Genomic DNA, 21,189 nt, shown 5'->3' with positions numbered 1-21,189 from the left:
GAAATTTAAAGTTGGAATGTGAAGAGCCATGCCCTTCGTGCGCACCCCATAAGTGAGCGATAGAAATTAAACGCGCAAGTCATTGATAGACTGCCAGATTTTGCTGGTCAATAGTACCTACGTTCCTTCCGTTCCACGGAGATTACGAACTTGAATGAAGCGATGTGTAGCTCAAACGGGACACACTAAGCCACAGAGCAATTGTCCGTCTCTGTCGTCTTAGGTGCCCCGTTTGAGCTCGCTACACGTTTACATCGTGTAGTGCCTCAGTTTAAAGCACCCTAAGAATACTCGGGCATATTTCTTTTCGCACTCACTGATGGTTGCAAGTACACTCAACGTTACACTCTCCCCGCACAACATACACAATATGCCGAGTCGCTTTTACATTGCCGCACCTGCGTTCGGATGCTTAACTTGTCTCAATTTCCTAGTCTCGATCGTCAAGCAATCTGCCCTAGTGCAGTGGTTAGAGTAGCTAACATGGGAGCGCGAGGACGTGAGTTCGAATCCTGCTTTCGGGCCCCTTTTTTTCTTTTTTTTTTGAGCTCAGTAATCTTTTTTATTAGCGTATAAATGCCTAATTTCATTAATTCCACCTTTGCGGAGCATCGGAAGTAATGACCGTTACTCCTTTGAGGAGCATCGGAAAAGAGCAACTGTTGGTCCTCGGAGGAGTAACGGCATGGGGAGTAACAGTTTATCCCCTCGCACTTACCCCCTAAAGGGAGGAATGGTTGTGGCAGATCAGTTGCTCCCCTAAAGGAGTAACCTCAATACCCCATTTCCTCCTTTTCTTCTTAGAGTGTACTAATAACTCTCCCCTGCTCTTCCTAGTGCCTATGCCATATTCCCCCACTGCCTTGTCTCCAGCCTGCTTCTTGCCCACCTTGGCATTGAAGTCGCCCATCAGTATCCAGATACCATTCGATGAAGGGAATCGCCTCACTTGCGCGACACGATCCACGTGTGTTTGCGTGCCAGCCTCTTCCTTCTTAGAAACGCGCCGCCATCATTTTGTAATTTCGCTCTCACGATTCGGCGCGGCGGCTCTAATTTAGCCACTCGGCTTGGATTGATGAGCGAACACTGTCACTTGCCACGCGGGCTCGCTGTCTGTGTGTCACGTGCTCGTCCAGTTCTCGTTGGTCGTCGGCGCGGGCTCGCTAAGACAACGAAGCCCGTCGCGCGATGGTGATCTCGAAGTAGCCCCATAGTTTTCGACTGTACAGATGATTGATCGCGTCTCAATTATGCGCTATCGGGATGTCACTCCCTCCGAGTCCGTAAAGCAGGCTATATCTATCGTTCGTGTTCTATACGAGTGAGTGCGTTTGCTCGGAAATCGTCAGATGGTATCGTTAAAAGAGTGGGAACTGTGGCGATTCTCTCCCTGCATGCTTGATTGAACAACGAGGGCGGGCTAGGAAGAGACGACTGGCTGGGCTGGGCTGCGCTGCTCCCATGAGGTTTCGGAACGTCCCACCGACTCGTATATACTCTTCGCTGCCTGCAGTGCCAGTGTTGTATCGCCGTTTAGATAGCGATATACATTGTATACGATGCACTCGCGGCCGGTCGCGTAGCTATATACAAGTCCGATGTTGGAAGGAAAATTTCTCTACAAGTGCAATTATTGTTTCCGGCGGGGTTCAAGCTCACGACTGTTGGGTTGCTTTTAGCTGATGCCTTTTGCGTATATCATGTGCACTCGCACATTTTCGAGAGAGAGAGAGAGAGAGAGAGAGAGAGAGAGAGAGAGAGAGAGAGAGAAATAATGCAGAGAAAGGCAGGGAGGTTAACCAGACGTAGTTCCGGTTGGCTACCCTGAGCAGGGGGAAGGGTTAAGAGGGATAAAAAGAGAAACAGAGTAGAAGGGGGAGATAGAAAGAAAAGCCAACGTACCAAAGCGTAATCAAGGCTAGGAGTGCAGACATGCGTGCTCACTTTCGGTGACTGGGTTCCACCAGATTATCTCTGCGTGACCTGGTGCTCGAAGCCTCGCGATATATACTGCATCAAAGGGCGCGATTTGTCCACACGTGGTTTATTTGGGACGGGTATTACCCATTCTCGGCTTTGTACCTCAGAACAGGAGACATCGAACACTTTCTGTGGTCGTGCATAAATTATACTACATACCGTGATGAAAGGGACGCTCTTTCTGAAAATCTGAAAAAAAAAGGAAAAAGAGAAATGCTCGCGTGCATGCAATGCCTTGTTTTCAGAAGAGTACGTTATAACCCGCAGATAAGCATCACGTCTTCGTCTTTCATTTCTAAGAGGGACACTTGCGTGCTGGACATAAGTTAACATACGAGAGTGACGCTGCAAGGCGGAGCAATTAAGGGCCTAGATCTCCATGCTAAACTGCTCTGCAGGTGTATAATCTAATACTGAACTCAGCCGCCAAAGAAGAGGGGACCACGCATAGTGCTCGGTTCGTACAGAGTTCCGCCCCCACCGTATACATCCTCTGCGCTACCTTATAGTAGCTCGCGATGGGAAAAATAGAAACCGAAACGTTTGCCATGTTTGTCGCGTCTGTCTTGTCCGCACTGATATGGCGCTTTTGGCTGCCACTTAACAGCATCGCGGATGTAAAGGACTTTCACAGAACGAAGCACATTTCTGGAAATTGGGAAAGTGGAGGATAGAAAAAGCACTTACGCTGCAACTGTTGTGAGTGCATATACCAGCCGGTCGGGGTGGGGGGTGGACATATTATTAACGAAGAGCGGTCAATGGCAAACACCGCTTCCGTATGAGCAGCCTTCTGATTTCGACCCCAGCTTCGCACAGCAACACAAAACAAAAAAGTGGTAAGCTGGGCAAGCTTGGTATGATATGATTGCAAAGACTTCCGGTTAAGCCCCCTGGAGCATCATTAGTGTTACAGTAGGCTATTGTAATAATAATAATAATAATAATAATAATAATAATAATAATCTTACACACACGTATATATATATATATATATATATATATATATATATATATATATATAACTCTTCAGCTGACATTAGTTCGGTGTATAGTTCGAATGTTTGAGAAATGAATTTGACTTCTAAGTACGTACGACAAGGAAGCTGCATACATTAGCTCGACACATGGGCCACGAACGTTCCTTATATTTGAACGCATCAATAACATGTGCTTGCGGTATACTGTGCCACTAGATACTTATTTTTCCTTAGCTAACTTGACTCCCAAAAAATTCGTGACCGAAAGTTTTCCGGGCTCGCGAACACACTTCTGTCACAACGTAGATGAACGGGAAAGCCACGGCTGCGCAGGCACGCGAGCGCTCGCGTTCCAGCGCCTCTGTGTGTAATCCTGAGCGCCCGCGGTGCTCATTCCGCGTCCCTTTTATGCACCCGGTGCAGACGCACCAGCACGGGCTAAAGCTGCCACGTGGCCTCGCAGCTGTGGTGGTAACGCCAAGCAGTGCAGTAACGTGCTAAAGACTGTTCGCAGTGCAAATGTCGAACGAATTGTGTTCAGTGCGTTCTGAGGGTGGTGTCACATTTACTCTCTTTTACTCGTGCCTCGGGGCCTGACCGTTCTGTCGGAGCAGCTGTGTACGTACACTGCGTTTTGTGTGTGTGACTCTGGGGCGGGGTCTTTTGCAGCGGGACTCCCCCACGCTGCCTGGTCGAGCAGGGACCCCCGGCCTGGCGCCCGAGTCAGCGTTCGCCATGAGCTCCAAGGAGGTCAGTCTCGCAACCCGCATACACGCTTACACGCTTTGCCCGCGCGCGAGACGCAGTCGGTACACGCGCTGGTTCGATAGGGCCTGCTGGTGTGAAACTGTTAACAGCAATAAAATATGGATGGGAAACTGTAGGAGGACGATTGTTAACGCTAAGCGGTAGCTTCCCGATATATCCGTTGAAATTTGCTGTTGAGGCACGTATTAGTTAGCCCTATTGGTTAATGCTATGGGTACGCCGTACAGGTACGTCGGAGTGCACCCAGCAGGCATATAGCATTCAGCCTCGCCATGCGACCGATGCGAGAGACACTCCGATGTGTTCATTTTGCTTGCACCCGTGGTTACCTATTTGTGCTGTGGCCAGCGTCTCCTGGAGCGTTGTCCCCGCTGCAAAGTGTATTTCGCGTTCCCGCGGTGCTCGACGGAACAACGAGGCCTGTGGTGTATATATGTACGCGGCGCGCCAGAAATGCGTTCTCTTTCGTACGTCGTGCAGAAGCGGGCCGCAGGTGATGCTGACAGCATCTACATACTGCCTGGGACATGACGCCGTGGTTGTGGCTGGTGTGCCTTTATGATTGCCATTGCAATAAAGAAAGATCCATTCGCAGATTTACGCCAATCTGAGCAAATGATACGTCAAGGACGTCGAAGCTTCATTCTCGTACCCTTCAGAAGTCCTAGGGGTTTGCTGCAGCTGGTTCTTGCCATGATTTCATCAACGCCGCCGCCTGCTCGCTGCCACTGTCGCCCCGGTCGTACGGCTGCTTCGGGGCTCTACCAGGCAGGCTGCATTCCTGGCTGCTCTTTAATTGACAGTTGATATACTGACGACGCCCGTCAGCATTCACCGCTGTACTGACTCCTAGCTGACCTCCACCGTGGAGCCGGTAAAATACGATGCAAAATTCAGCGCCCCGTTTGGGCAACTCTCGTCTCGGCTGCTCGGTCATGTCTGTGACGCTCCGTGAAGCACGGACGATTCAGAATTCGGCGCGTAGACTTGGCGCGCAAGTTTGAGAGAAACACCGCGACCTGTCGGGTTTGCAGCTTCAGACACGAGGGAGTGAGGCGGTTGCTTGTTTGTCGCGAATAGGTATCTTGTGCGCGTTCTTTTATTCCCTTCCGTGCCTTCCTTTACACGTGCGCGCAACTTCGCTTAAACGGGCTCTAAAAAAGGCTTTCGCTGCTTTTCAGTCTTTCTTTCTTTCTTTCTTTCTTTCTTTCTTTCTTTCTTTCTTTCTTTCTTTCTTTCTTTCACTAAACGCGCCTGTCGCCTTTAAATTCGTATCAATAAACTGGATTATGTTTTTAATGGAAACATGTTTAAGATATCCTCGCAATTCAATCACATCACCTGGATTTCCTGAAGCCCGAAGCTATCTTGCCAGACCATTTCAGAGCTGTGTTAATAATTCGCAAAAATAAATGGTAATTCACTTGGTAATGAGTCATGTTAGAACATATGTCCCAAGTTGCGGAGTTGAAGCCGGTCATTAATGAAGCATACCTATTTGGCAGAAATCGCGCACTAAGTGCCGCCTTCGAGAAATAAGTCTTCGAAATCACGCGGCGAAATGCATTGATGTTCCAATTACACTTGTCAGCACTGTCGAAGATGGATTGTCACGCGAATGTGCGATTCAACCAGAAGAACTGCCAATGTGTTTCATTCATTCATCATCAGCCCGTTTGCGTCAATTGCAGGGCCAAGCCCTGTTCCATCTATCTCCAGTTGTCACTATCTCGCGTGAGCCGACTCCGTTATATCCCCGCAGATCTCATAAGCTCACCACATAATTATCCGCCGCTTTCAACGTGGCTTCCACTTGCGTGAGCACCTGTTCTTTTGGTCTTATACACCACCGCTGCACGCATTACATTACCCGGCGTCAGCTCCACACGTCTTCCTAGCTCGCAGTCTCAACTGTACTCCGTCTCACCGATTCCATGCGCTGCAACGTAAGCTATAGGGATCGTCCGGTCAGTAAAGAAAGGCCGTTGCACGTTCCAAAAAAAAAAAAGGGGGGGGGGCGGGGAAAGGAGGGGGGGGGGGGCTCGCCCATAGCGCATTAGTGACCCTTCCGTGAAGCTCCCGTTCAGTCGGCGTCGCACGGAGGTTGATCAGAGGCGGACGATGCGGGAACCCGTCTTGTGGTTCTCTCGTCTAGTTGACTGACGCGACCCGTAGCTTTCGCTGTACGGCTACTCACGTTTTCTCTCTTAATTAATCTCAGCGGCATGCCTGCCATCGTGCATTCCATCGGTCTTTGCGCGGCCTGTCGGGACCTACGGGTCTTTGTACTGAGGCCGGGTCCCCACAAGGAATCGTGGACGACAGTCTACAAGGGCACATATTCATCGCTGAGAATACAAGCGTTGCAGTACCCACATCTTCGTAAGTTTAGTGAGAGTGCGTCGCACATTACGTATTTGAAGACTTCTCACCTCGCCACTTCCCTAGGCTATGGAGCAGACACTTAATTGCATTTCTTTTGTTCATGGCACAGATGCACCCACGAGCGCTCACCTTTCCTTCGGCGCGCAGTCCTCCCAACAGGACGCTGCCGCTTGAGGCGTCGTTCCCGCGGTATCGGATTAGCAACGATAAACGACGACCCCGTTCCCACGTCGCAGTTGACGCCGTTATCCGCGGCTGACTCTTCTTATCGTAGGCAACTCCTGTTCGATGTCTCCTTTTTCATAATTAGCGATCTTCGAATAATTTTGAGCGACCCTTTGTCCAAGCCTTGCAAGGTAGTTGCCTCATATTTGCCTTGCGGTGAAGTTCGTTGCATATAGAGTCGCCCAGTGAAAGCTCTTAGCTTGCTCCCAAACCTCTTTGTCGTCCTTCAAGTTATAGACTTATAGGTTAGTGGATAAGCGTACGGTGGCGCTGCATGCTGAAGGGGCGTGCACACACGGGTACACTAACACGTTAAACGTGTAACGGACACTGCGCTTCCACTTCCTGCTCTCGCCGGTGATAAAGCATACGTAGTCCAAACGGGTCAGTGATTTTAAATGAAAGACTTGGACAGCGTGAGAATACGACGAGCAAGATACCGACATCGGGCAGTTTAACTGCGCACTGTTCGAAGATGCCGGTGTCGGTCGATGTTTGACAGTGCAAAGAAGTTAGCTTACGGTGCAAAGGACAGAAAGAGAGAGATAACTGAAGCATGTATCGCGACTGAAAAGCTTGGCTGCACGCATGTCAGTGCACCCTCCGTAGCTTGAGATGAAGACATGTCACATTCTAATGAAATGCGCTTTGCGCAGTACGACAGCTCGCGCGATGTCTTTATACGGCACATGCTCCGTGTGTCTTGCATGCTGTCGTATGTGGTTTCACGCCCGATTGTTACGTATTTTACAGCGGCACTTCTGTGCGCCTGTACGCGCTATTGAATAAACAGTCGCCATAGAACGAAAGGTCCGCGTCCGTTAGGTGTGTACGCGTTGGTGTCGCCGCGTGTGGGTGTCCCAGTGTGTACCACCTAAGTAACACCACGTACCTCAGACACCGTACAGTCGCGCCGTACGAAATAGCCCCAGTGGAATCAGTTCCGAAGGTAGTTCAGTAAAGCGGGAATCAGACTTGTCTATATACAGAGGGGTCAAGCGGTTGATTTGGACGCCATCGCTCGCGAGGAGAAAATGTATACAGGGTCTCCCAGCTAACTTTAGCCAGAGCTTAAAAATATGCGAATGCCGCGCAGCTGGACAGAACCAAGGTAACGTTGTTTGCCGTCTCTCGGAGATACGCAAATTATGTTTTTCTTAATTCCGCCTAATTAGATAATTAGGCCCAATTAATTAATCAACTTCTCAAATATTATAGTTCGATGAAAAGTGTCAAGTAGGAAATTGTAGAACGACATGGAAAACTACCGATACAGCTTTCTGTTGCTCAGTACGTGCTACATAAAAGTGTTTTTTTCCTAGCGTGAAAGAAGCCCGCAAGTACACGCAGTGTCTCCAACGGCCAGTCGCGCTGCACTTTTGCGGGCAGTTCGCGCTCAGCAGGTTTCCTCAGGTGTATGGGCACCGTCTCCAACACCTTTGCAGTATAAGCTTTGAGTCTTAAAAAAGAAGAAAGTGCAATTGCTGGTTTTATACGGCGCTTCCGTTCTCAGAAGCTGCATCTTGATAATGCGCCAACATCGGTTAATAGAAACAACAAAACCGTACTCTGGGTCACACTCGCCTTCCAACGTAGACAGGGGGGGGGGGGGGGGGGGAGAAAGAGACGGCTGATACCTTTCACAGCAAAAGCCTCACGATATACTCTTTATTTATTTATTTATTTATTTATTTATTTAAGCTCTTTATACATACAGACTTTGGGATAGCAGGTTCACCAGTGGCCGAGGTTATGACATTGTCGCGCAACCTTCGAATTCCCAGCAGGATTTGAGCTGATCCAGCACGTCCTCGAGTCTATTACTTATGTGAAGAGGCGGTTATAAGCTGCGACAGTCATGGTGGCGCAGGGATACGCTCGCTGTCGCATCCGCCCCAAGGACAGCCGTGCTAGCTGGCCTCGCAATTTGTAAACCTTAGCGGGCTACCATCGGACTTGCACATTGATTACTGCAATGCGACGGGACTCACCACGGCACACTCTGGCCGCTGGACCCGTGAGACAAAAAGAAAAAAAAAAAAAAACAAGCCAGGGAGAATTCACGTACGTGGGCAGCAGTGACCCATCGTGTAGTATTGCGGCGTGTGAACAACTCGCTATGCCTTGAAAGTAGTTTCAACCACGGAAGTTTAGTCGCTGCGGCAGTGCCCATGGAGCCGGTATATGTGTATAGATAGAAGAATTCTTGAAGCGGAATTTTCGTTAACAATTTTTGGAGTGCTTTTTAGAACTCGAGGTCGCCAATCATTGGCCATGGTCCTTGCGCTGGCCGCCGCTGCATCTAAACACACGAGGCCACATACATCGGCAGCCTTGCGCGCAACGCCAGCTTCCGTGAGTGGCTTATCCTGGATATGCGGTCTTTATGTGGTGTTACGGTAAAACATAATAAGTAATCAGCAGACGAGGTATTTTTCGCCTCTGAACGCATTTACTGCGAAAAGGATGGGACCGACGGGAAGCGCAAACCCAGATCCAAGCTCTCTCTCTGCTGCTGTCGAAATCTGTAGTAAAGATGGACGAGAGGGGACAAGGACGTCCGGCCCTACGGACCTGGAACTTGCAGCTAGGTTTTGCCGCACGTAAGCTCATGGGATTTATTATACGAGATCGCGATCGAAAAACCTGCGCGCCGTACCCCGCGCTCCTTCACCTCGACGAGCCCTCCCATCCCTGACGCGTGGCGCGCATCCTCCAGGGTCGAAAGACCGACGAAAAAGCTTATGGCTGCGCACTACACCGGCGGCGTCGTCGTGCGCGCGTCTCACCGGCAGCTTTTCGGCTGGCCCTCATAAATAACGATGCAACGACGCACAAGAACTGCGGCCGGGGTTCAGGGCGCGCGCGCGCGCGCCCGCATATGTTCCCTTTCCACACGCGCACGCGAGTCCGTGGCCTTAACCGAGATTCCATTTCCGCCGGACGCCTCCTCCTGGCAGAGCGGCATCGTTGTTGTTTGCTGCCGCCTCCGAGGCTTTTGCGGCCCCCACCGCGGGTCCAGCCGGGGCTCGAAGAAGGGGGCGGGGGTGGGGGGGATCCCGCCCGCAGCTGTCGCGCGCGAGCGCGCGCACAAAGGTTGACCCGATTGCGGGGTGCATGATGCGCGCGACGACCTCGCGTCGTGCCGCGCCACCTGGCTCCCCCGTGCTGCCGCGCAGCGCACGCGCCTCGGCGGAGAGCCGGGCTGTCGCGCGAGCAGCACGTGCACAAACGCGACGCCGCGGGGACCGTCGCTCGAGGTGGGGGAGGGGTTCTCGAACAGCCGTTGACAAACAACTGCGCCGTTCACGTGAGGTAAGGTCGGAGCAGCCGGATCGCTCCGCTTCGTCCTTCACCGAAGTCGATCCGCTCGTTCGTTGAGGGTTGGCTGGTTGTCTCCGCGCCGGTTACCGGTCCTGCTGCCGAAAGGCGCATTTCTGGGAAGCGACGGAATGCTGGGAAGCCTGCTTTACGACCTCGCCCGTCGAGATGTGGCGGGCGCGGCCACTGCGGTTCCTCCCCGACCGAACCCCCGCTGTATTATAAGCCGAACTCTTTGATGCGGGAGAGGACGCGAAGCGCTATAGGTCACGGTTAACCAGGCCTTTACCGCAAGCTCTTATATATGGCTGCGAACGCCTGCAGTCTCCCTTCTACTAGTTTTCTGCGACTTTTGGGACATCTGGAACGCCCGCATTTGGCACTGGGCCCAGCAGCTCGAGGCCATGGAGTAACCAGATGGATAGCCTTTGACACACGTATTTGGAACACTCCTCCAACCCCATTATGCGTGCTTATCTCAACGTAGAGATGAACACAGAACATGTAGGTTTACGTTCACTATGATGACTAGCAGCATGACACTCAGTTGTTAGAGTTGCTCGCCGTGCACTGCATACATTCGGCAGCGAACTGCTCAATTTGGCCCGTCGGCGCATGCTTGAGTGAAGAGAGAAGCAGTGTTTTAGAACACGGCTCGCAGCGGATCACACAGCAGAGGACGTAGACGACAGCGCCTGTGTGTGTGTCGTCTGCTGCATCCCCTGTTGTAAAGCGCTGCTTCTTTCTTTCATTCGGCTTCACAGCTATGGCTTGAGCAGTTCTGTAGACAGTCTGCATGTTTGTGAACAAACAGGCATTCAGTACAGGCAAAAAATTAACAGTTGAGTACGGTGGCACTTTTCTTCTGCGCTGTTCTCTGTTTGAAAGAACAATCTTTTGCAAAGTAACATTTGTTAATTTGTCGATATTGCGTCGTTGGGGGAGAGTCAGCGTCGACCGCGCCACCGATTGTCCCCGTTAGAGCCGCCGCTGCTGACATGTACTGCGAAATATAGAGGAAGTCTCCGTGGCCACTGCCTGTATCGAGAATTCTCGAAATCAGGAAGCGACATAGCACTGAACTCCATATTTGAAGCAATCAAGCTGACACCTAACTCTCAGGGGCACAGACCAGCAGTGGCCAGCGCTTTCAATGGACCCATCTCGCGACTACTATCAGTATAAACTACCGCTTCAGCGCAGCAAGCCTGAAGGGGTACTCCTTAGCGGACTAAAGGGCAATGGCGATCCCAAGCACCTGCTTTTCTTTAACATCTTGTATTGACAAACCAGCTTAGTCATTGTGATTAAAGTGTGGAAAAGCGAATATAAAAGAAATAAGAAGTTCAGCGGTAGGAGCAAGGCTGAGCAATGTCCCCCTTTCTCCCCTTTTACCATAGTCTGCTGGCAAATCGCACAATGCAGCTACGTAGCTTTAGTATCCCGCTCAAAATGTATACAGCGGAAAAGCAGCGATGACTACCGACACAATGGCGCCGTCAGGTTAGACGCGCAGGAAGCGTGAGCGTGATTTTTCCAATAATTTACCCGCGTATACGCACCACTGTATACGCACCACTGGTATTTCCATAGCGTTTCCTACAAGACGTACTCGACTGAATTCCTTGCGCTACAGTGTCTAAAGGAGCTGCAAGCATGGCGGTTGAGCCAGCGTGGAAACTATGTTCAGTGCATGGATTTGCCTAAACTTCGTCCTTCTGGCTTCAAACGTCTCTGCGACTTCGCAAATTGACCATTTCCGACACAGAATATGGCGTTATCAATGCAACTGTTCTCAGTGGTTTTGCATGTGAGTAGGTTCTCAAATATTGCTTTGTGCGTTTGAAAGAATTGGGTGGCTTCGAAATTTACGCTAATGAAGACAGACAGAGCGTGGTAAGGAAAGCCACAAGAACGTCTGAAGCCACAAGCACGTGTACTAGGCAAATCCATGTACTAACCGTTATTCCCACACTATAGCCGCACGAATCGCAGGGCCTGAGTTTTCTGTAGTAAATTTAGCAGAAAACTCCATTGGTTATTTCGCTCTCGATCTCGTCACGCAGGCGAAGAAATTGAAGGTCCTGCGTCTGCACCAGTGCTGACAAAGGTGTCTGCACCACGCGACTGCTGTGCCATTTCCGACGTGTGTGGAAATTTTATGGCAACTTCGTGATGAGTTGGGCGAATTGGTTGAGTTGGTTGACAAAGCCCGGAGAACGTAATGCGCATAACTATAAGATGGCCGCGCTGAGCTAAGAACTCTGCGATTTTTTCGAAGTTAACGCGAACGTGAAGCGAGACCCAACCCCTGAGCGCTAAAGCACGCCACTACGCAGCCATGCGCAGCAGGTACTGTAAAATAAGTTTTTGTTAGAAAAGCCACTTTACAATCAAGAAAAGAAATGGATGGCGCACTAACACACATATCGCGGCTTTTATCAAGGCTAGCAAGACCGGACTCTTTCAGCGAGGAATGGGAATGGTAATTAGCTATGTATCTATATATGTGGCGTATTTTATATGCTTTTCGAGAAAGTTGAGAGAAGTCATTTACAGACAAGGGCCCATATTCTCAAAAGTTTACTAACTTAAGTGACCTTCGCTGTCGGCCATTGCCGTGGCGTTTGTCTCGATGTCACTACAATCGCCATCATTAGCGGCAGGCGCCCCAATACTGTCCAAGGAGAAGACAAGGGCTTGGAGTCCTCTTTTTTCTTTACGGCACGGTCGCACAGAAAACGGGACGGCGTTCAATTTAGAGCGGGCGCCAAGCCATCGCCACGTTCGAGTCAATCCTCACAACTAGCAAGTCCCCGCTTGATCCGTAGATCCCTCTTTCCTCTCTTTTTGAGGGAAGGAACCCGCCTTTTAAAGGGAAGCTGTTAGTGCGACTAGAAGCGCTCAAAAAAGTTATATGCCCGTTTTCAAGGTCTTATTTGAAAAAAAAAAAAAGGTAGATATTTCACGAGAGAGAGAGAGAAAGAGAGAGAGGGAAAGACAGGTAGATTAACCAAGGTCTCGCCCAGCTGGCTACCCTACAAATTCTATAAGGGACGCAAGTGAGCATAAAACCTTTCTTTTTTTTTTAACTCAGCTCATCAACCAGTACAACCCCCTCCACACGCCTTTTAAAGTTGTCTGCTCAGTAGGAGTGTGCGAATATTCGAAATTTTCGAATAACGAATCGAATAGTTTCCTATTCGGCTAGGTTTTCGAATCGAATAGTCACTATTCGTTAATGCGAGTATCTTTCGAATACTTTCCGAACATTTTAAAACGTCAACTATGCCCAAATAAACATAAAATTGGAGGAAAAATGCGGTAAATTTTTACCCCCGCGGGCTTAGTATAGACATAAGACGAGAACATGTGTAGGGGAGAAGGCTACGTCGCTTAAGTAGCCATACTTTACAGGCTATGCAGCGATCATTTGCACTCTCTGAAGAGACCCATGCACGCGAACAAACTACTTGTTTGCTCCTAATGCTCCATTTTCGCCCTTAATAAACAATGCTTCATAACGTACTATGTAATAACAGAAACTTGCTAACTTTAAGAATGCTAGGATGTGAAAATCGTTTTAATTGTGGTAACGGCTGTTCGTTATCCGAAAAATATTAGAAAACTATTCGATTCGCTTCTGGCACTATTCGATTCACATTCGATTCGTTCTCAAAAATCACTATTCGCGCGCCCCTACTGCTCAGGTCTAGGTGTCAGTTCACGAATACGATCCCTTCTTCTGTCGTTGCGAACGAAGGGTGGCTGACGCAGACGCTCTCAAACGTGGTAGTTAGGTCCCTGCGAGCTCGCGAGTGCGTTGATGGCTGTGTTTACTTTAACAGCCGAAGGGTCACGCGTCGGCTTGCCCGTGCACGGAAGCCTCCACCGATTACCGCCGCCTTGCCGACGTCGTCGTGATTTCGAAAAATTCTCGCGCGCAGGGGAGCGCACCTGATCGTCCCCGGCCGAGCCCAGGCCAGTATTTTCGTAAGGTTTTCGTTCTTATTTCTGTCTGCGTCTTTTCTCGTGTTTAGAGAAACCCTGCGGTTTTTCTTGCTTCTGGCTTTAATTTGGCGATAGAGCGCGCTTCAGTGGGCCCATGCCGAGCATCCCATTCTTTTTTCCTCGCTATTAAAAAGCAGCGACAGCAGGCTTTCCGTATAGCCGAGCGCCTGTGCACCTGGCGAACCTGTGTGCGGTGGTGAGTGATTCTGCAACCTCGTGAAAAACTGAGCAGACGGCTGCGCATACTGCAGGGCTCCGTGCGCGTGCGAGCCACAGAGGCGCGTGCCTTGGCCTAACGTAGCCCCAAGGGCTCTCAGCGCCCCATCTGGTACAGACCCCCCCGACATCCCCCCCCCCCCTTCACCTTTCCGAACTCCGCCTCCCCTTGCTTTCGTTTTGCACGGAGCTTGACGTCCCCCCCCCCCCTCCTTTACCTTGTGCCTGTGCACGTGCACCGTCAAGGCTGCATGGCTGCCGGCGCCGAGGGTGGAAGGCGACCATTCTTCGGGGTCGCCAGATGGGGGCCCTCGGGTCGGGGGCGCCCTTTTGTTGGACCTCGCCACCCCTTCGGGGCCCTGCGTGCATGCGACCGCTCCCGGGACAACGACGACCTCTTTTTTTTTTTTTTTTTTTTTTTTTTTTGCGGCGCGTTTTCTGACCCCGCGCGGACCCCGCCGCATCCGGCGCGGCGGCCGAACAGAAATGAGCGCGGGGACCGATGACCACGCGTGCCTCTCTCCCTGGCGTATCCCCCTCCGCTGATGTTCCTGCAGGAACGGGACGGGCGTCTACCGACAGTCAGGGAGCCATTTTTGAAAGGCAGAAGCTGGAACATGTCGACGGAATGCTCGGAGAAGGCAAGGAAGGGGTAGCAGGCAGCTTGCGTATGTACGCGAGAACCTAAACTTTGCGTGCGTTTTGCTGGGACTCAAGCGCGCCTTACACTACACGCGCAAGAGAAACGCGAACCCGTTTGCTCGCCGTAGTCTAAAACACGGGAGTCGTCCGCACAGCCTCGCTGGATGAGTTCCGTAGTGCTATCGAGCCCTGGGGAATCAGCCAGGTGTTCTTGGCCGTCGGTGGTGGTTGCTTGAGCCAGCCACCATGTCAGCAAAAAAGGGAGAGAAAGAGACGGTAAATTGGATGCAAAAGACGGAGAAACAGAAAAGTCTGCGGAGATTTGCAAGAACGGCAAGGCAGAAAACAGGAAAGAAAGTTATTACGATAGCACGAAGAACAGTGCCTTGCTTTCTGAGGCCCTAGCTGGCAGCCTGAGGAAGAAAAGCATACAGGAGCAAATGTTCGCAACTCGATGAGGCATGTATCTGCGCTCAACTGAGCTCCGGAGACGACTCGGCACCCCGGATTCAACTGTATGGTCATGCGCGCAATAGCTTCGTTTCTTTTGACGAAGGCTGTACATGTGTGTGGAAAACGAACGGAGAGCCTTCCAGACGTTTCAAACGTTCCTCAAGCTTTTGTAGACTGGAATGGTTTCTTTGAAGAATTCAGCGTAGCTAAAATTGTTTCATTTGGAAGTCGCTGGGTGCCTTTAGGGATTTGCTCTCAGCGGTGTGATGCTGTTCTTGATGCATGCAAACTAAGAGTTTGCGTAGGTTTGCTGAACTTTTTCTTTCTTTACTGTATTTTATCTCTTTTTTTAATTGGGCGAAATGTAGCCCACCAGCCAGCTTAGAACTCTTCAGCAACCACGTCTGCACCAATAAGATCGCGGTTTCTCGTGACTCGCTTCCACAATTATCTGCGCTGAAACATTCGCGACAATTGAAGGAGAGAGGGAAGAAGAAAGGGGGAAGCAAATGTAAGGTGGTCGACGAGAAGCACCTTCGGTTTGCTACCCTACGCTTGGGAAAAGGCGGTCGCTGCGTTCGCACGCGTACATCGAAACTACAGTCGCTCATTGAGGAGGTCTGTCGATTACAATAACTGCATAAATGAACGCATCGCCGTTGGCCTTGAGACTTACTTGTGGGCCATGGTTCAAGTGCCGTTTGTCACCGTGAATAATTTTGGAATTCTGATGATCTACATATAGCGCGGCGCGGAGTAGCAGTCGCCGGTCGTAGTAGCGAGGACAGATGCAGAGCCAGTCAGTTCTGCTCCACTTGCCAGAATCTAAGGAAACAAACTTCGTAACTGTGGATTCTGAATATGCGCCAGCGTTGCACGCGAAGTCAGCATTAATACCGAGCTGATGCGGTGCGGCAGGTATTTAGGGAAACTCTGTCGACTAAATGCACGAGAGTTTCGACAGGTTTCTATCTGGTAGTGATGTGGTTGAGATGCACGTAGCGACACTCTGGGACACGAACGGCGTGATAACGCGAGGAAAAACCCGTTTTTCGTGTTGCCCGCCGGCGTCTCGTGCTGGTCCGACCGTGCGGAACTCGTCCTTTTGGCGCGTGTGAAGAAGAAGTCCGGCCTGCATGAGGCGCATCGTGCGACAGGAAACGAAAGTCGTGATAAGGACGGACTGCAGCCCTCGTCGTCGCGGCCAGTTTGCTGCATGCTGCTGCTGCAGAGAACGCCCTGAAGGCAACCAGAATTGGGGCGCAAAGCCTGACCTTAGCCGCAGAACTCACTGGCTGTGCGGTTTTAGTGCGTGATCAATTCGGTGAACAAACCACAGCATCGTATCGTCTGTTTCTTTTTTCATGTCTCTAAGTACATCAGAAAGTATTTGTACGCTAGCAGCGTAAAGCCCATACATAGTGCCTCGTCCAGTTGCATTCTTACAGATAGAATCCTGCTGCGGAGTGTGAAGCGTATATATTTCCCACTCAGTGGAACGTCACAGACAAAAAAAAGATAAAATAAAAATGTGGAGTGTTCTTAACGTGCGCCCGAAGCACGGTTCACGAGGGCTTTTGCATTCTGCCCCCATCAGAATGAGGCCTCGGCTACCGTGAATCGAACCCGAGACCGTGTGCTCAGTATCGCAACGCCATAGCCGCCGTAGCGGATCGTCGCAGATTTTAATGCACCTTTGCATGGTTAGGTCATGTTGGTAACGTAAATGTTGGCAAAAGGCATCCTATAGATTGAGTCTATGTTCCTTTAAATTTTTAAGCCTTTTTTGTTTGCGACCGCCAACTAACCAGAGCCGATCGCTTCAAGAACGTTACGTCCGCAACATAATGTTTAATGAGTGCTGCCCTAGAGTGACGTGTATAGGGCTTTTTCGATCTATTTGCTCGCCCTCAGTGATGGGCGGCTTCTTCACAGTTCACGCTGAAAGAAGCACACGCCACTTCCGGTTTTAACGCGGCATAATAAAGGGCCCGGTGTCGCAGAAAATCCGGCGTCGACGTCGTATCGCGAAAAATCATTCCGAACTACAACCACGCAGACTCTCCGTGGGGCGCAGAGGCGTTACTGAACGAATTCAATTCCTCAAACTAAAATGCGTCAGAATAATCGTAATGTGCGACCTAAACACAAGCTACAGACATGATAGCGTCGGATTGTAATTTTAACGCACCAAGAAATATAATTCTGTTACGCGTAAACTACCACAAACCCCTTTTCCAGTGTTTCTACCATTATAGCATGATATAGCATGATCATTTGCTATTTACCTTTCTCCCTGTCTCTGCCCCTATGCCAGTGAGGAGTACTTGCAGGCTAGAGACGCGCTGTTTTGGCCGACTTCTCCTGCCGATATTAAATTGGAATTTTGAGGCCTCCGACAACGTAGCGGGCGTTACAGGGTTGAGCTTGAAAGCGGGTTCGCTCCATCCGTCTGCCCCGTCAGTATACCGCTGCCCCTGCCTCCCGTCGAGTTAGGCGCAGATGGCGAGGTTAGCGAGGTTAACTGTGTGTCCGTGGTCGTCGTTGTGTTTTTCGTGCCGTGGACGGCACGAAAAACACAACGCCGCCGCCATCACGTCGTCGTCGTGAAGGTGGCGGCGGCGCTCACACCCGCGAGTCGCGCAGACGTCGCGCGACCAAGTTTCTCGCTAAGCGATGGTCGCGAACAGCCGCTTTGGTCGAAAAATCGACTAATTTCGTGTAGTCGCTCACCGACCGATTTTGCAGCTCCGCGACTGCAGTCGCTGAGCTGCTGGACCAATCAACGGCGAAGGAGAGGGGGGCGTCGGTATATACGCGCTGGCGTACGTCTATTTTACGCAGCTATCCACGGCGGTGCGAGCGGACGTGAATGGCGCGCACATGATGGCGAGACAATTCAGTTGCGACGACCAACGGCTCGCGTTTGCCGGTGTGAACATCGGTCGCCATTATTCGCACCTTTGTCGCCACTCGCGGTCGGTCACGCGACCTCCTTCGATCTGACTGGTGCGAATGCCGCCTAAGTGAGTTCAGAGCTGGAGGCATCGCCGAATCGGCCGTGCACGTGCGAGTAACACCTCTAAGCCGTGACGCTGGCCGACGCCTAGCCATGCGCAGCCTTCGCAGGTATTGCACGGTTCTCGCGAAGCGGAACGTTGGAAGATAACTGGGCGGTTCGCGCGCTCCGTCTCCGACCGCGCGCGAGGTAATAGGCGAGCGCGCGTAATCGGGAGCGTCCCGCGATTCAGCGCAGGCCACACTCGTACGCGCTGCGTGAGACAAACGACGCCGTCCCGGGCCGTTCGGGCCTTGATTGATGAAGGCGATGCACTTCTCGCGATACTATGTACCTCGGCGCTGCTTCTGCTGCTGTGTGTACCTACGTTATGTAGGACTTGAGGCAATTCGTTACACGCGGTAATTGGCTTACGCAAATAACTTAATTTGCGATTGTTTAGAGACGTCTTTAGAAGCTCATCTGTAATATATGAGAATAAGGTGTCTGCTGATCGGTTCGTAATGTTGCGGCTTCCCACTCTTAGTGAACTACTTTTCGCGGGTTCCTAAATATTACCTGTAGACGAAAGGAAGAATGCATAGAATATTTTAGCTGCTAAAGCGATCGACAACGTGCCAGTAGACAGCCCCTGTATTATTTCAATAGATATGCACAGGCACGTGAACCGTCTACAGCAAAACTTCACATATAATACGAACCCAAAGACACTATCTATCTATCTATCTATCTATCTATCTATCTATCTATCTATCTATCTATCTATCTATCTATCTATCTATCTATCTATCTATCTATCTATCTATCTATCTATCTAATCTCGGTCCCTCGTATCGTAACGCAGAGACCATGTGGTTACAGCGCCACAGTCGACACTCATCGGGTGGCAGGGGAACTTACGCTCCTTTTCTACTTAATCAATGTATGACTGGGTACCGCGAAAGCAACGACCTTTATAGTGAGCTTTCCGATTCCATCTCTGCTGTATAGTGCGTTGATATCTACTCAGCGGTAGATTTCTCCGGCCGGAGCAAACATTTTCAGTTCTGCCAACGCGCTTTTGCGATGTGTAACGGCGCACTCGCACAGTTGTCACGCGAGGCAAAAAAAAAAAAAAAAAAAAAAACAGTTGTGTTGCAACAGCTGCCGTTCTGCGGTCGATCTCGCCACGTCCTCATCTCGTGCACGACGCGCGTGCCAACTCGCTCGCTGCCCGCGAGAGAGAGAGTGGGCGCTGCGTTCGTCGTCCTCACGTGGGAGCCAGGCGGAGCGCAGTCTCGCGAAGGCGCGGCTCGGCGCTTCCGCCCCCGCCGAGCATCGCCCGCTCGCCTGGGCGCGGTTCGGTCGCCGGCCGCCCGGTGGTGGCTCGCGGAGGGCGATCTTGCTCTTCCCGCATCTGGCTGGCTCCGCGCGGCCCAAGTGGCGCGAGCCCATGACTTCGCGGCTTTACGACAGCGTCGAGGGGGTTGCTCGGCTCGGCAGATAGCGAACCCCTACACCTAGCTGTTCGGTTGTGTTCGGTCGGTTCCGCTGTACTTTCGATCTGACTTGCGGTTCGGAGCTGTTCTGCTTCCACCTCGACGTGACATTGCTTACTCCCTTTCCATCGACTCCCACGCCTGGACCGCGGAACATTTCGTTCTCCGTCAGTGGTCAGAGCCGCGCTCCGCCCGCGTTATCAACGGGAACAGCCGACCGTGAACTGTTGACGGTAAGAGCGGCATGAAATCGAGCGGAAGCGATCACTGCATTATACCGCGGTCCCGGTTTCCCCTGGCCCCCCATATTAACCCAGAGTGCTACTCTTGTCAATAAAGAGTCCGCACAAGCATATATATATATATATATATGTCCGTCCGTCCGTGAGAAGATCACGGGACCCGCGCGCGATGTCACAGAAGCACCGAATAGTCGCCCGGAGTTTTCGAACAATGTTTTGCGTGTTCATGGTTTTCAAAATGTGAGTTCTGCATGGGTTTTTGTACATTGCTCTACTTTCATGTATCAACAGCGGGGTCAGGAGGAGTGATGTGGAAAGCACGAGATTGCTAGGTCTCTCCCCTTCCCGCATATGGCCATAAATGCGCGTACGTCGTCGTCGTCATCGTCATCATCGGCACACCAACAGGGGTGCATTTCTGAACACTGAGATCATTCCACCATATTCTGGAATTCGCCGTTTTTGTAGTATCTGACTGGCTCGCGGGGCGACAGCGCCCTCTCTAATTGGCTCAATGTCTCAACGGGGCCGTACATTTACCAGTATTGCGGAATTTGACGATGATAAGAAGTATAGCACTCCTGGATGCAGTGTGAATGGCACAGAATATTTTCTGCTTTTATCGAATGGTTTTATTTTTTCTGTTTCTTTTTTTAAGAAAAAGATGCCATCTGTGTAATACAGAGCATCCAGTCCTTCTCGCCGTTGGGTGTGACTATACCCATGGCGGAAATTATGTATGTTGATAACCTTGGAACGAAAGCAGCGCAAAGACAGCACCGCGTAGGCAAAGGGATAAACCCACGACTTCCGCGTGTGTCGCTTCTGCGTTCTGGCAACGCGAAGTGCGCTCTCACACCGGATGAGCGATACTGACGCAAGCGAGGCTTTCTGGCAAACGCAACTGCTTGTATGCATTAAATGCTACTCTCTCCTTTATGGCTGGGTGGCTGTGCCGTTCTGCGCCAGATCGTAAGGTCGCGCCTTTGGTGCTTGGCTACCGCGGCCGAAAGGAACGCCTACACTGTAAAATAATTTACACCCTAAATGATAAAAAGGGTGTAAATGTGTCTATAACTCGCACCCTTAGGGTGTCCATTATATAGATAACACCCTAAGGGTGTAAGTTATAGACATATTTACACCTTTTTTCACTTTTTAGGGTGTCAATTGTTTTACAGTGTACGTGCTCGTTTATACTGAAGTTTAGATGCGCGTCGAAGAGTACCAGATGTTCGAAGACTTGAACCTTCGGTTTGTAGACTGCGGCGTGTCTCATGACCCGGTATATACGGGGTGTTTCAGCAAACACTTTCGAAAAAGTTTTTTTTGATATTGTTACCTTATGGCACGTATTGCAATTTACAAATTCTAGCCGGGGAGTTCGGATCCACTTGGAACGAATTGTCAGGACGACAATAGTTTCGAGATATTAACGCCCGAACTTTGCGGAGAAATGCATTGGC

At 50.8% G+C, this 21,189-nt stretch overlaps 1 protein-coding gene across 3 annotated transcripts in view; it reads left to right on the top strand.

Moving 5' to 3' along the window:
- The window catches only part of LOC142579031 (uncharacterized), a 135,903-nt gene that overhangs the window by 37,937 nt on the left and 76,777 nt on the right, over window positions 1-21,189 (top strand). For 2 of the 3 annotated variants that reach the window (XM_075688825.1, XM_075688823.1), the window contains exon 2: window positions 3,633-3,713. The exons of the other annotated variant lie outside the window; for it this stretch is intronic. In XM_075688825.1, coding sequence (XP_075544940.1) covers window positions 3,633-3,713 — 81 coding nt within the window. The remainder of the gene's footprint in view (window positions 1-3,632; window positions 3,714-21,189) is intronic. 3 annotated transcript variants of the gene reach the window in all.

The sequence above is a fragment of the Dermacentor variabilis genome, chromosome 4, assembly GCF_050947875.1.
Source record: "Dermacentor variabilis isolate Ectoservices chromosome 4, ASM5094787v1, whole genome shotgun sequence".
In the NCBI taxonomy this organism is placed as follows: domain Eukaryota; kingdom Metazoa; phylum Arthropoda; class Arachnida; order Ixodida; family Ixodidae; genus Dermacentor; species Dermacentor variabilis.
The sequence above is the reverse complement of the archived record's forward strand: the minus strand, read 5'-3'. Positions and strand labels throughout refer to the sequence as shown.